The following is a 15,721-nucleotide window of genomic DNA, read 5'->3' on the forward strand; positions in this document are numbered from 1 at the left end:
TCCTGCACTCAACATTATTGGCCACCAACGGTTAAATTCACTACAGGAAAAAAAAAATTCGCTATTCATTTATTTTGGCATTTTGCTTTCTTCAGTGTCCAAATTTGCAACTTAAGTAAGACCTAAATCATCTTTGAAACTATTTTTTTTTTTTTTTTTTTTTTTAAATCACTCTGTTCTGCTTTTGCAGCTCCTTATTGGCTGCTCACTGTTGCTATGACATCGCTCCTGCAGACGCTTCAGAGTGAAGCATTCTGGGATAAGCACAACAATTATGTCGAAGATGCTCTGAACAGAAAAGATCGATTCAAAGTTTAAATAATGAACTAAGTGTTGCCATGATGAAGGTTAGTACCAGCGAAAGAACTGGAAATAACAACATTACTTCTGGTTTTACGATTTCGACGTTGAGCTTGATCCACGACCGTAGCTAGCTGCTTCTTCCAGGTAGCATTGATTAGCTTGGCAACTCTTTGAAACCAAGCTAAAAGCTAATGTAACGTTAACGTTTAACATTGGGTAACGTCAATTAGCTAAACCTGATAATTTGTAGGCTATAGCGTTAACCAAAGTCAAGTAACGAATTGCGTTTCTAGGTGTATTATCGAAGACGCTTTTTCCAAATGTCAGGACAAGCCTTCCATCACGACGGTGCATGTTTGGTTAGCTAATGGGCAGAAAAATCATAACAGTTCTTCAAAGTGTAAGCCTGCATTATTTACACGCCTAACATAGTGTTAGCTGTGGCAGCTGTATCTTATTTGTCCGTGTGACATTTTAAACAGCTTATGTTTTCACGTTCTGGGTCAAATCTTAGTCCATGTAACAAATTTCAACTTCATAAATGCCATAAAAAGAAACGTAAGACATTGGTTTCAAAATAAACCCCCAGTTTGTTTCTCCAAGCCAAAATCAAGATTATTCAAATGATGTAACTTGAGTAAACTCACTAAAACAAGGACATAATAAGCATTAAAAAAGTAAACAAGAAGTAATTACCTTTAATTCAAGATGATTTCCAGTAAAACAATTTGTGTTCACTCACTCTAATTCTTAACTTTCCCACATTTTATTTTTTGAACAGCAATATTACGTTAACATTGCTTTAGGTTTATCAAAAATGCTGAAATAAATGGCAATGAATGGCATGATCAAGAGCAGCCAGTCAATGAAATCTAACATTGAGTAATCTTTCTGGTTAGGATGAGAGGAGACTGTTATTGAGTTTAGAACCTATTTGTATTCCTCCTGAGAAAACTATGAATACCACTTTAATTTTCACATACTTGCATATGTTTTAACAATAAAATGTAGTTAAAAAGTAATCTTTGCATCCACAGAACGTTTTCATTCTTGCTGACAAAGCCTGGGCGGGTTCTAACCTACTGTATAAGTGGCAGAAAACCCTTGGTAACTATATTGCTGTTGCAGGGTGAGTAAACCATTGTGGTAGAGAATATAGCCCTATAAAATGTGTAAAATGAATATGCATGCTGATATGCATTATATTTCTAATACAGACAAGACAGCTCAGTGAAAATATTTGATCGCCATGGACACAAGTGGACTGAACTCAACCTTCCAGGGTAAGTGTGAGAACATCCTTATTGGCTCTGACTTTGTCTAATCAAAAAGGTTAGGATGATTACCTCTTGCTGTATTTTACAGTAAGTTCTTTTCCACTTTTTCTCCTTTCTTCTACTTCCCCTAGACGTTGTGTGGGTATGGACTGGGATAAGGATGGAGACATTTTGGCTGTGATAGCTGCAAAATCCAGCTCCATCTACCTCTGGGATGCCAGTGTCAATAAAACATCCCAGATAGACAGCGGCATGAGGTGTGACACGCATGCATCACATTTCCAAAGAGGGAGAAGCTAGCATTGGGAAAATTCTCAGATTCACATATACTTCTTCAGGCTAAATATCAAATATCAATGTTGATGCATTCATAATTCCAGCCCATGAGGCTCAAACAGAGTGAGAATTATTGCTAATCATTTCTGATACTCTGGGTTTGTTCCCTGCTGTTATTTGTTACAACAGGGATCAGATGTCCTTCATCTTGTGGTCCAAGACTGGCCCGCTGTTGGCAGTCGGGACAGTCAAAGGAAACCTGTTGATCTACAATCAGCAAACTTCACGCAAGATCCCTGTACTGGGTAATGCACACGCAACACAACTGCACAGAGACTTGTTTACAGTTTTGTCATTCTGTAGTCACTTCTCTTGTGTTGATTTCCTGTCCCTCTCTCTCCATGAATGCTAGGAAAGCACACCAAAAGGATCACCTGTGGGTGCTGGAATACTCAGAATCTACTGGCTCTGGGAAGTGATGACAGCACGCTGAGCATCAGCAATCATGAGGGTGATACCATCAGACAGGTACTTGTACATAAATACACAGAAGCACAAATATGTTAGCATTACCCAAGCCATGAAAGTTAAGTGTTTACATTAGATTATGTTCATGTCAACAATGATATCTGAATGCACTGTATTACTAAGTAGAGGAAGAAGAATAAGAGAAAAAAGGTGAAAAATAGATCCAGTTAACTTTCTGTTCTCTTGCTAGATAACGCTTCGCGGTGAGCCTGCTGAAATTTACTTTTCGGTGATGAAGACAGATGAAAGGTCTGCTCAAGGAGAGAGCACCGTAAGATTGCTGCTATTTTTCACTAATTTTCATTATCCACACTCTTCTTATAAGTACAGTATATGATTTTTACATCACACATTTATTACAATATGTTCACATTCTAGTGTCTCAAGTTGAATTGTCGCCTGTTTAAATTTGTCAAAGCAGGCCAAAGCATTCACCACTGGCTATGTACTTTTATCCCTATGGTGTGAAGAACAGTGTGCAATGAGGATTCCCAGTACAGATAAAACAGTAACTTTATGGGTAAAACAAAAAAGTAATTTAGCATACATATTATCAGTTTGAGCTGTAAGTGAAAGATAAAAGTTAAGAGCAGAGACTTAGGATGTTATGTCTTTGCAAATGTTCACCTTCCTGCAACTATTGACCCTTCAGGTGAGTGTGTCTGTGGAGAAGAAGATACTGATGCTTTTCAATGTCAACGACCCTGAAAACCGGATAGAGCTGACGTTCCAGCGCCGCTATGGAAACATAGTGTCCTATCGCTGGTACTCACATATTCAGGCACACCGCCAAGCTCAGATATTGAATTATGGCTGTGAGATATTGGTATTAAAATTTGTTCTGTCTCCCTCCTTGTTACTTCCAGGTATGGTGATGGGTATATACTCATTGGCTTCTCCCATGGATTCTTTGTGGTTATTTCCACTCACATCAGGGAGATTGGGGAGGAGCTCTACCAGGCTCACAACCACAAAGATAGTCTAAACAGTGTGGCCATCTCGCCAGCGTTGAACAAGGCTGCCTCCTGTGGGGACAACAGGTACACACACGCTTTCAAAAGAGATAGCACCGTCATTCTGTTTCTTTGTTAGCATGAAAAACTAAATTTACGTGTTTCTTATTGCAGCATAAAGATCCACGAGCTGTCTGAGCTTAAAGATATCAGCAATATAATTCAGTTGGAGGATGAGACTAAAGGTGAGAGACAGTCATCTTTTCCAGCCAAACTGTCAAAGGGTCATCTTGAAAGCATCACCTACTTCTCTTTCATTTGCCTCCCACCCTCTCTCCTCCTCCAGGTCTGGACCAGCTGAGCTGGACAGATGATGGCCAGCTGTTGGCTCTTTCCACACAGAAAGGGACACTCCATGTCTTCCTGACCAAGCTGCCCCTCCTCTGTGATAGCTTTGGTACCCGGCTGGCCTACCTCACCTCCCTGCTGGAGGTCACCATCTCCAACCAGGTTGAGGGGGTGAGGACACAAATACACACACACACACACACACACACACACACACACACACACACATAATTAATCTCACAGTCTCAAAATGCATTCAGCATTGCAACAAGAATAAATATGCAAAACTCTGCCGAGGTTGCACAAGCTGTTAAATCTTTTTTGTTGATGTTGGCTAAAATATGGAGAATGCATTTGATGAGGAGCAGTTGAGAGGTGTTGTACATATGTCACTGTGGGCTGAAAAGGGCATGGCTATATGTGTCGATGTATTATTGGACCATGAAATGTATTAAACACATTTGGCAAAAAATAGGTGAGCTCATGGTCTAGGCTGATTAGAGGAAAGATTAATAAGAAATGAAAGTGATTAAAAGGGCAAGATACAGTATGTAAGACTGGGCTAGTTGTGTTTCTACGCTGATGGGGGTAGATACTGCTGACTGAATAGATTCAATATTAAATCTCTCTCTCATGTGTTTTTCAGGAAACCCCTGTGACCATAGAATTGGACGTAGAGCCCACTTTCATTGCAGTGGGACCATACCATGTAGCTGTCGGGATGAACAACAGAGCCTGGTTCTACGCATTGGTAGACCAAGAACCTGGTGTGTCGAGCGTTATGTGGTGTGTGTAGGAATTGGTTTAATCATGTAAATGTCTGCGCATAAGTTTTACTGCGCTGTTTCTGTGTATCACTCAGGTTTTCACAAGCTGAAGGATGTTGAGTATTTGGGGACGATAGCCAGTATGTGCCTTAACTCAGACTACGCAGCAGCGCTCTTTGAGGGAAAAGTGCAGCTGCACATGGTGAGTCATCTGGTGTCAGTGCTTTGTTTTTCTTTTTATTGACCAATAAATGATCAATGAACAGGCTTCACCCTTTATTGTTATTGTTTAACATGGATATTCTACAAGTCTGTGTGTGTGTTTTAGATCGAAGGCAAAGACCATGAGGAGAAGAAACAGATGAAGTTGTTTCCAGATGATGACAGAAAAGGTCGAATCCTTTGCCATGCTCTCACCGCTGACTTCCTTTACTACGGCACTGATGTAAGACTCAGCACATCATCACGTCAGTCAGCCCACTTAGTACATAGTGAAGCTGCTCCGCACACACTGAATGAAAGCATGACTGTGGACACTGGTGGTAATAATTTCTGAATCAGAATGTTCCTTTCATATATTGTTATACACAAAACTGTAAGTTGCAGTTTTCATCACTAAAGATCAAGGAATTTTGAGGTATCAGTGTCATCTCAATTTCTTCTCCCCTTTATCACCAAACTCAAAACAAAGAGTTATTGAAAACAATCTCTCTTTTATGCCTTCGCACTGACATCAGCAGTGGCCAGAGGCAATATGTTTTCAGATTTTCCATTCATCTCTCATGAATGCAAGGTCTCGGAAACGCTGTGAGGGAATTTCAAAAAATTTGGCACAAATGTTCTTTTGGACTCGAGGATGAACTGATTAGAATTCAGTGGTCAAAGGTCTCTGACAAAACACATTTTTGGCCATAATTCAAGAATTCAGATACTAATTATGACAAAATACACTTAATACCTTTTATTTAATCCCTTCAAAGTCCTCAGTGTATATAGTATATGGTTCTGGACAGACATTGAACTGTTTATGCACAAACTGAAATTTGACTGGTTGGCAGAGGCATACAAACTCAAGGCAGTGATTCTAATTATTACATGTTTCAGTTTTGTGAATTCTCAAAGACAAAGACTAATCCTGGTCCATTTCCTCTAATCTCTCCTTAATTTTCCCTTTTTCCTGTTTTCCCCAGATCTTCAATCTTTTGTGGTCTAGTATTTGTTCTCGTTTTACTATTTCCCCATCTCCCTTTATCCCTGCCTACTACTGTTGTTGGTTGCCGTGCATTTGTAATTGTCACTTTTTCTAATGGATGCTCTTATCTCTCTTACTATCTTTTTCTCAGTCAGGTAATGTGGTATGTGTCTTTGTGGAGGACTGGGAGACTGTAAGCAGCTACAGCCACCCAGTTGGTGTGAGGAGAGTATTCCCTGACCTAAATGGCACTCGGCTGGTCTTCATTGATGACAAGAACGGCGGCTTCTTGCTCTCCCCTGCAAATGTCAGTACATATGGTTACTTAGTACATCTATGAATACACACAGCTGAAATTACAGTACACACAGAGAGATTTGCACTTTAATTACACAAGTACTTAAGCATACAGTGACAAAATATCATGGTAAGAAGAGATTCAATAAATAGTTAATGGAGTTAAGATAAAAATATAATTTGGATTACAAACAAGTTAAAACAATGAAATGTAGTATGACAAGCTATACAGATATAAGAGAAATTACTGAAAACTAATGATGCAGAATTTAAGTAAACTAATAGTATGTGTTGTTCTGGTGTGCTGCAACTGGTTAAAGTATGGTCCAAGTCATTAGGACTTCATGAGTTAGATGCCCACTCCTAACCATTGCCATGACCCATTTTCTCCCTTTCCAATTATATCTCATGCACATTTGTGGCTCTCTCTTGTGTAGTATGAATAACACAAATTTAGCAGGTAGAGCGTCTTTGTTTTGATACTATGAAAAGATGTACAACTGCTCCTGGGATCAAATCTGACATCTTTAATTTTCAGGGCTTATAAATCACTGTGACTTACAACACTATTTATTGTCTGACTCCACCATATACTCTGAATATGAAAATACTAATACATGGACGGTAAAGACAAATGGAGTAACAAATAATTTGGATTAAGTCTAAAGAAAATGATCTGACATGTTCCTCAAACCACAGGTTGTATTTATACAAAAACTAATAATCCTACACTGGTCAAAGCAAAACCTTAGAAATGTCAAAATATCACCATTTTAAGACCAAAGTCTCATTTTGATAATGAGCATTGAGACAGTCTATGCATGGTGTATTATCAGTTCTTAGATGTATTCTTAAAATTGATAAATTTGACGATGTGAACACATCATGATCATGATGGCTACAGCCTGGATTTAAGTGTCACATCTTTCTCCAAGCTAACCAGACCAACTGACTATACAGTATTAGACGTGAAAACAACTTATCTTTGTGTGTGTGTGTGTGTGTGTGTGTGTGTGTGTGTGTGTGTGTGTGTGTGTGTGTGTGTGTGTGTGTGTGTGTGTGTGTGTCCATCCAATCCAGACAACTGACTCCTGCTTTGAGCTCCCCAACTTCTCTCCCACCATCACGGGAGTGCTGTGGGACAACTGGCATGCTGACAGAGGAGTGTTTGTAGCTTATGACAATGACAAGGTCTACACCTATGCCCTGCATAAAACTACCATATATGGTAGGGAGATGCCACAGCATAACACACACACACACACATACACACTTACACATTTTTATTTCCTTAATGTTTACCTCTAACTTATTAAAAAGAGAGTACTGGTTTGTCTGATTTTTTTCTTTCCCCCACCATCCTATTCAGAGTGGCTTGCAATTAGTGCAGTATAATACATTTTAAAATGAAATCAACAAAATAGTTTTATCTAACAGTACAGCATGCAAAAATCTGGCTCCTAGCTACATTTAAATACTCCTCCTTTTATTGTAATCCTGTGATATAAAAGTAGAAGAGAGATAACAGGGATGATCTTTGAGCCTTTTTTAATGTCTCTCTCACTGTGTCTGCCCAGGTCCCCGAGTGGTGTTGGTGGGGAGCACCACAATCTTTTCACAGAAGCCTTTGCTCTTGTACAATGGGGAACTGACTTGTCAGAGGGCGAGTGGCAAGACCAGTGAAGTGGCTCTGAGCACACACTCCTTCCTCCAGCACTCAACTGGCACATCAACAGATTCACCGCCAGGACTCAGCAAGCATCTCACCCAGGCACTCATGCTCAAGAGGTCAGTTCAATCTGGCGTCAGATTTATTAGATGTTGCTGTTAAAGAAGAATTTTTAATCTGTTAACACTTTGTTACCCACAATGACTAATGTTGCTTGTGGTGTTAATGCTGTTGTGTCAATGGACATTAAACTAATCAGTTCCAATTACTGAATGAAAGAAAAGGTACAGCTGTGTTGAGAAAGATATGTCTAAATCTGCTTACAAAATTTTGAAAATACAAAAATACTGTTTGTAATTGGGGAAAAAATAAGACCGCAATGATTAAAGTACAGTATGTATAAAATTGTGGCTTTCAGCACCCATACCATATATGAATTATATTCAAACAAAGGTAATACATTGTTTTTGGTAATTGTTTTGTTTTGGTTTTGGTTTTGGTTTCATTGTCTGTCTCTCCCTGACGACACCTTCCATTTTCACTCTGGGTTAAATCAGTGAGACTAGGAACAAAATTGTATGTGTGTGTGTGTATTCCTGCCCAGGTTCCATGAAGCTTTGGCTCTTTGCAAGTCTGCAGGCACTGAGGCAGACTGGGCAGAGTTAGGCAAAGCCTGTCTGGTCCACATGGAGGTCGATCTGGCCATCCAGGTCTATCGCATGAGTGGCAATGTGGGCATGGTCCTGTCACTGCAAAGCATCCAGGTATAAACACAATGGTTTATATATCACACACTCCTCATAAAAGATAGTGTTTCTGTCTCTTTTGGCACAACATTGTTCCTATCTCATTATCTGTCTCTCTTGGTGTCTGTGTCTCCCTCTGTCCAGGGTACAGAGGACATGAATTTACTTGCAGGACATTTGGCCATGTTTCTAGGTGACTACAACTTGGCTCAGGACCTCTATCTGTCCTCAAACTGCCCAATTGCTGCCCTGGAGGTGTGTTTGTATTTTTGTATATGTGTAAGAGACCAAGGCCGATTGCTTGTGCTTTATTTGGGTATCTCCTATAATAAAATTGGTTAAGTCAGTGGCTCATAACCAAGGTATTGCAAGTGGGCGGACAAATCATTTGCAAAACAGTACAATTTTGATGAAAACATGTTTTTAAAACTGGTCGGCAGAGTCCAACCTTTTTGGGGTTTTTTAAACAAAAAAGAAAAATTGAGGTTCCTACATGCTTCCCCTGCTTTCAGTTCAATCGTGAATGTTTGATCGTTACCATTAAAAAAGAAAGTGCTCTTGGCCTCCGTATTGTTATGGGGTCAGATGTGGGCCACCGACTTTTTTGAGATTTTCAAGTAGGCCATGAGTAGTAAAAGGTTGTGAACTGCTGGGTTAAGTAATTCCTTACAATTGTAGATTATGTCAGCTATTGTTAATTAACATTGTTAATGTAGTATTTTGTGTGTTTGTTTTAGATGAGAAGGGACCTGTTGCACTGGGACAGCGCTCTTATGTTAGCAAAGAGGCTAGCTGAAGACCAGATTCCCTTTATATCCAAAGAATATGCCGTTCACCTGGAGTTTATGTAAGTGTATCCACACAACACACATACAGTATATACTATTCAGCAGACTTGATCTTTCTAAACCTCTATTTTTCTCTTTGTAGTGGAGACTATGTGAATGCATTGGCACATTATGAAAAAGGCATGACCCACAATAATAAAGTAAGTGCAGTATACTGTATATATAACTCATCCGTCAGAAATAATAATAGTACAAGAAGTTAATAAATGTTCATTTTTGGACTGTGCTTACCCCAGATACTTGTTTTGATTACACATACCTCCTGATACTATGATAGTTATTGTTGTAAAATATGGCAACATCCAATTATTTCTGCTAATGTGGTTTAGTTTACATGCACCCTGCAGCTGTAGGACAAAGAATGCTGGTCCTATCAACTATCTGGACTTGCTATATATCCTTTCAGATTCTCCTCTTAGGATTTGTAGAAAGCAGTCAGAACAAAGATGATGAAAATTAAATAACTTTTACTTACTTTGAAGTTTTCTCCCTCTGTTCCCCTCACCTTCAACCATCCTTCCTTTGCTGTGTAGTTCCAGGAGCATGACGAGGCGTGTCAAGCAGGTGTAGCCAGGATGTCCATCAGGATGGGTGACATCAGGAGAGGAGCTGCCCAGGCTATTCAGCACACAAGCAGAGTCCTCAAGAAGGAATGTGGAGCCATACTGGAGAGCATGAAGGTAGAGACAGCCTCATCTCTTTCGTCTTGTAAATTACATGTTTTGGTGATTTCCCATATTATACATTAGCATTAGATTACAGTCATCTGAGGTGTTTATGTGTGTTTTACAGACTGGGTTTATTGTGCAGCACTGCAAATATCTGAGCATCAGATAATATTTTTTACTTTCTTTTCGTTCATATCTCCTTCTATGGTCTTTTAAATTTCTTACAGCAATTCTCTGAAGCTGCTCAGCTCTATGAGAAAGGCCAGTATTATGACAAGGCTGCATCCGTCTACATTCGTTGCAAGAACTGGTGAGGCAAACACTAACATACACCAACACACAGACCTGCAAGTTTCTCTCCTCCTTTATGTTATTCTATGTTATTCTATTCTATTCATGTAATTCTACTCCATACTCAGGGCGAAGGTGGGAGAGCTGCTCCCCCACGTTTCCTCTCCCAAGATCCACCTGCAGTATGCCAAGGCCAAAGAGGCGGATGGCAAGTAGGTTCTTAGTCTGAATGTGTCACCACTGAAGACAGTTAAATCAGTGAAAGAGAAGCTGATGTAATGTATACTGTTTGCATCAGGTATAAGGACGCAGCAAGGGCCTATGAGAGCGCTAAAGACTGGGACAACGTGATCCGTGTGCTGCTGGACCACCTGAACAACCCTGAGGATGCTGTTCGCATTGTCAGGGAGACGCAGAGCATCGATGGAGCAAAGATGGTTGCCAGGTAGGACAAATATGAGCACAGGCGTACACACACAACAAAGGTTGTGCACATAACCATGTTATCGTCATTTGTTTTAGTTCCATCTACTGTTTTCTCTTTAGTTTTGACCTCACAAAACTGAATTCCACAGACTGTTTTATATTGAGTCTTATCAAAACTAATCCTTTGTAAGGCTGCACTAATGTATATTTATACTGTTGATTATTTTTTGATTGTTACGGCTATAAAATATCACGAAATAGTAAAGTCAATTTCAATGTGACATCTTCAAATTGCTTGTTTTGTCTGACCAGCAGTCCAATGCTCACAAATCACAAAGATATTCAATTCACAATAATATGAAATAGAGAAAAGCTGCAAATCCTCCCATTTGAGAAGCTTGACAATTTTGTGTGATAAATTACTTAAACAATTAATCGATTATCAAAATTGTTGCTAATAAATTTCTTCTCGATTGATTAAAGGATTAATTAACAAGTAATATCAGCTCTAGTTCTCTCTCTGTATTTCTGTAATAGACCTTAAACATATGTTTGTTTGTCTCAGATTCTTCCTGCGGTTGAACGACTACGGCTCAGCCATCCACTTCCTGGTTCTGTCTCAGTGCAACGATGAAGCTTTCCAGCTGGCTCAGCAGCACGGACAGATGGAGGTCTATGCAGACATCATTGGTCAGTCTGTGTGGGAATGTGTGTGTATAGACCATATAGACATTTACAATTTGATATAAACATTCCAAGTGTGTCTAACATTATTTGCTGTTGCACTATTTGCTAGTGGCCCAAGCTGTTTTCTATCATTGTAATTCCAAATAAATGGTCTATAAATTGAATATTAATTGCATAACTGCGTGTGTGTGTTGATCAGGCTCTGAGGCGACGCAGGAGGATTACCAGAGCATTGCTCTCTACTTTGAGGGAGAAAAGAAACACCTGCAGGCTGGCAAGTTCTTCCAGAAGTGTGGGCAGTACAGCAGAGTAAGAGCTTTCTGCTAGTAGTTCATGTATTTACTCAACAGTTTTTTGTGACTTTATCTGATTCAATAGTTACTTACTGAGACACTGACTCACATTGTCAGTTTTTTCTTTCTTTCTGTTTCTCAGGCCTTGAAACACTTCCTGAAGTGTCCCAACACAGATGACAACCTGGCAGTGGAGATGGCTATTGAGACGGTGAGAGCTGTGTGTGTCAAACCGAATGTGACTGTGTATATACAAAATGAAGTGGGCATTCAGTTAAGTGTTTTTGGTGTGTGTGTGTATGCACTCCAGGTGGGTCAGGCCAAAGACAGCTCTTTGACTGGTCAGCTGATAGATTACCTGATGGGGGAGAGTGACGGAATGCCCAAGGTAATCAATATACTGGAACATTGGAGCCTTCTCTCTTTCATTCAGCTCAATGACTGTGACTTTCCTAGCTACATGATTTTGTTGTAACATTTCCAGTAATAACTTATTATTGTCTACATTTATTGTTTGGTGTATTTTTCACTCGTTCTCCCTCTTACTGTCTCTCCTCTTTAAATTTGATAGCTTCTGTCAATTCAGGTAGGAACCAGAAGTGTGAGATTGACATAAACACAACCTTTCACTTAAAAAAAAAAGAACAGAGTAAAATTTGAAGAGAGGGCATATTTTTAGTTGCTTGGTATCTCAAGTCCAATAAGGCACTATCCACAAATCTTGTATTTCAAAACAGTAATTGATATTCTGCCAACAGAGCTAATAGGAGTATCCATTTAGCATTTGTCTTTATGAAAGACAGGTGGGCCATCATTTATGTGTCTGTATGTGTATGCGTGTCATAGGTAATGTACATCCTTGTGAACATGTCAGTAGGACATGAGTGTGCCCTATATTCCTTCAGCTTGCCCTTAAGGAACTGTTTCAACTGATTAATTCTGTGCCTTGAGATGTGTTACCGATCAAACGGGCACCATCCTGGAAGCACAGTTTTCCTGTTATCTGCAAATATGCATTCAAAGGCCCTGAAAACCAGTTTTTTCACTCAGTTTCAGGGCTCTGAGAAATAGTTTCCTAAATAAACTCAGTTTTCTGACAAAGTCAGAACAGATTTTGTTTTCCTTTTGACTTTGCTAATTTCAGAAATGCAGTTAACACTCTCCACTTGCAGAATACATCTACAGGTATTAGGGATCACTGGTCCCAGATTGTCTCATTAGCTGCTGTAAATCCGACTTTAATTACACGTAGATCATGAGCACAAAGTGAATGAAAGCTGTGGCAATGTTTTACCCCTTTCCCCATGTCTAAAATGTTGATGGTTCGTTGGTCCTCTTCCCAGGATGCCAAGTACCTCTTCCGTCTCTATATGGCGCTGCAGCAGTACAGGGAGGCTGCTCGCACCGCCATCATCATCGCCAGGGAGGAGCAGTGTGCAGGTACAAACATATTCACTAACACTAATCAAGACATTCTTAGCCAGTTACAACAACATGACCCATGTGATAAAAATTGCAATCAAGTTTTTCTTGCCCGCTTATTTTTTGTGTGTGTCTGTTACTCTTACAGGGAACTACCGTAATGCCCATGACGTGCTGTTCAGCATGTACACAGAGCTGCAGGCCCAAAAGATTAAGATCCCTGCTGAGATGGCCACCAATCTGATGATCCTCCACTCCTACCTACTGGTGAAGGTCAGAACAGCTGAAATCGATCACATGCATATGATGTGTTAGCTAGTAGAAGAAATCTCTATTGCTGATAGAGGGCCTACATGAAAAAAAACCCATCTGTAATCATTTATAATAATCTTGTCATTGTTTACATGAAGCAATCAGTCAAACTGCTACTAGTGATTTGAAGAATGTTTGTTTTTTTGCAAAAGTTGTATTTACTTTTTTTCACTTCTAAAATCAACAAAATATGACATTTGCTTACAACATCAAAATGTATGTCATGATTACAATGGTCAAAATAAACACAAATTAAAATGGGAAAAGGCAAGAAAGCATCTGACACACCAACCAGTACAGCACAGTTTGACATAATGAGAACTAAGGTTGTTTTTCTGAATAAAACCTATGTTAAAGGGTTTGTAAAGCATCATGGGCATGTCAGTCTAAATGTTATATGACAAGGCTTCTCTATCTTAATATTACATATGTGACTTTGACTTTGTACATGTGTTTTTTTATGTAGGTCCATGTGAAGAGAGGAGACCACCTAAAAGGAGCGCGCATGCTTATTCGTGTCAGCAACAATATCAGCAAGTTTCCTGCACGTGAGTCAAAACAGATAAATCTCCTTTTCCCAACACTAATCTATTGTGAAGTACACACAAAAACTAGAAGTCTTCCACTAGAAGTCTCATCAGTGTGTGTGTGTGTGTGTGTGTGTGTGTGTGTGTGTGTGTGTAGATGTCGTTCCCATTCTGACGTCAGCAGTCATTGAGTGTCACCGTGCTGGACTGAAGAACTCGGCCTTCAGCTTTGCTGCCATGCTGATGAGACCAGAATACCGAAACGACATCGACCCAAAGTACAGGAAGAAGATTGAGGCTATGGTTCGGTGAGTGAAGAATGTCCACATCTCCTGTTCACTTTTGTAGAAATTTTGCCACCCGCTAATGATTTTCAGACCCCCTCTCCCGCTCTTCCTGACCTCCCGCCATCTCCACATGTGTACTTCTCCTCTACCTGCCCTACACTGCCTCTGAATCATTGTCTTCACTCTGTATGTGTCTGCACCACAGACGTCCAGATACATCGGAGCTAGAGGAGGAAACGACTCCATGTCCCTTCTGTGGCTTTCAGCTACCACAGAACGAACTGCTGTGTATTTCCTGCAAGAACAACCTGCCCTACTGCATTGCCACGGTACAAACACCACATGTCATTTTAAGACTCGAATGTGGTTATAAGAAAAAAAAAGAAGCTAGCACTACATTTTTTAAAAATCATTCTTATCATTTGATCTTTGTTCTCTTTTCATTGTCCTCAGGGTCGTCATATGCTGAAAGAAGACTGGTCTGTATGTCCTCACTGTGAATTTCCTGCTCTCTACTCGCAGTTCATTCTGTAAGTGTCACACAAGCATGAACATACACTAGTTGTCATTTTCAGGTAGTTAAGTGATCATATAACAAATTAATGTTTATCTAAATTAAAGACAGCATTGTGATATGAAAATAAAAAAGACAAAATGTGGATGGTTGATCTCAGAATTACAACACAACAGTTTGCAGAATGTTGTTTAATGACTAAATGCTGAAAGTGTCTGGTAGATCAGCTTTTATGACCATGGCTTGAGTTTTCGACCCCCTGTGGATTTTTTAATTTGAGTGCAGCTTCTTTTTGCCTTTGATAAGTGGCCATGGAATCAGCATGATAATACACTCTAAGGTGTCCTCCACTTTTTGTTTCCACATTGACCATTCTTTTGTATATCAGGGTCAATTGCTTAATTAAATTGAACTCGACGTTGACAAATCTACACTGAACTTTTGTTTCAGGTTGCTGGAGATGGAGACAATGTGTCCCATGTGCTCTGAGACTCTGAGTGTCAACCAGGTGAAGAAGATCTCTGATTGTTCCAAATACCTGCAGACTGATGAACTGGATCAATGAAGAAAAAATGTTTAAATACATAAATTATATATTTTGGATGGAATTTATTGATAATTTTGTATGACATAACAGAGACACTTGATATCAACCAAAAGACAATAAAGAAAATAAAAAATGTAATGTATATTTAGGAGAAATTGTATGTGTAATAAAACCGTTTTGTTACCTGTTATTCTTTTTATTCTCTATTTGTATTTGTAAAAATTCAGATTTCCAATTTTTTTTAGCTCGTGGATTTTGAATAACCATTGTAAACAGAGTGGCTGAGGATGCATCAAGAATAAAAAGATATTTCTGTACCAGTGAATATTTGTAATGATTTATTTTTTCAGTTTTAACTGTCTGTGAGTTCTGCAACCAACAACAAAGGATTTGTAATATTTTCTCAATTAATCTGTTGGGCAACCGCATTGAAGAAAAGGTATGAAACCATACATTCCTGAAGCAAAAGTTGACATTTTTTTAAATGTCTTATTTTATCTGACGAACAATTGAAAACTTGATATTCAATATACTTTTTTTGCC

At 39.3% G+C, this 15,721-nt stretch overlaps 1 protein-coding gene across 1 annotated transcript; it reads left to right on the plus strand.

The window, feature by feature from the left end:
- The first annotated feature begins 272 nt into the window (after nucleotides 1–272).
- wdr19 (WD repeat domain 19) lies at nucleotides 273–15,493 on the plus strand. The gene is made up of 36 exons (XM_022758512.1): nucleotides 273–347; nucleotides 1,341–1,432; nucleotides 1,521–1,586; nucleotides 1,712–1,837; nucleotides 2,046–2,161; nucleotides 2,269–2,384; nucleotides 2,575–2,655; nucleotides 3,037–3,149; nucleotides 3,251–3,424; nucleotides 3,512–3,582; nucleotides 3,684–3,856; nucleotides 4,332–4,452; nucleotides 4,548–4,654; nucleotides 4,781–4,897; nucleotides 5,796–5,951; nucleotides 7,022–7,169; nucleotides 7,519–7,729; nucleotides 8,215–8,374; nucleotides 8,501–8,611; nucleotides 9,094–9,203; nucleotides 9,287–9,344; nucleotides 9,738–9,884; nucleotides 10,100–10,182; nucleotides 10,292–10,375; nucleotides 10,462–10,608; nucleotides 11,155–11,279; nucleotides 11,476–11,585; nucleotides 11,712–11,780; nucleotides 11,880–11,957; nucleotides 12,913–13,009; nucleotides 13,140–13,264; nucleotides 13,770–13,851; nucleotides 13,988–14,138; nucleotides 14,323–14,446; nucleotides 14,571–14,647; nucleotides 15,082–15,493. The coding sequence occupies exons 1-36, from the start codon at nucleotides 339–341 to the stop codon at nucleotides 15,194–15,196; spliced, it is 4,050 nt and encodes a 1,349-aa protein (XP_022614233.1). The 5' UTR covers nucleotides 273–338; the 3' UTR covers nucleotides 15,197–15,493.
- The last annotated feature ends 228 nt before the right edge of the window (nucleotides 15,494–15,721 follow it).

Source organism: Seriola dumerili, unplaced genomic scaffold (genome assembly GCF_002260705.1).
Source record: "Seriola dumerili isolate Sdu_G_001 unplaced genomic scaffold, Sdu_1.0 BDQW01000301.1, whole genome shotgun sequence".
NCBI classification, from domain to species: Eukaryota; Metazoa; Chordata; class Actinopteri; order Carangiformes; family Carangidae; genus Seriola; species Seriola dumerili.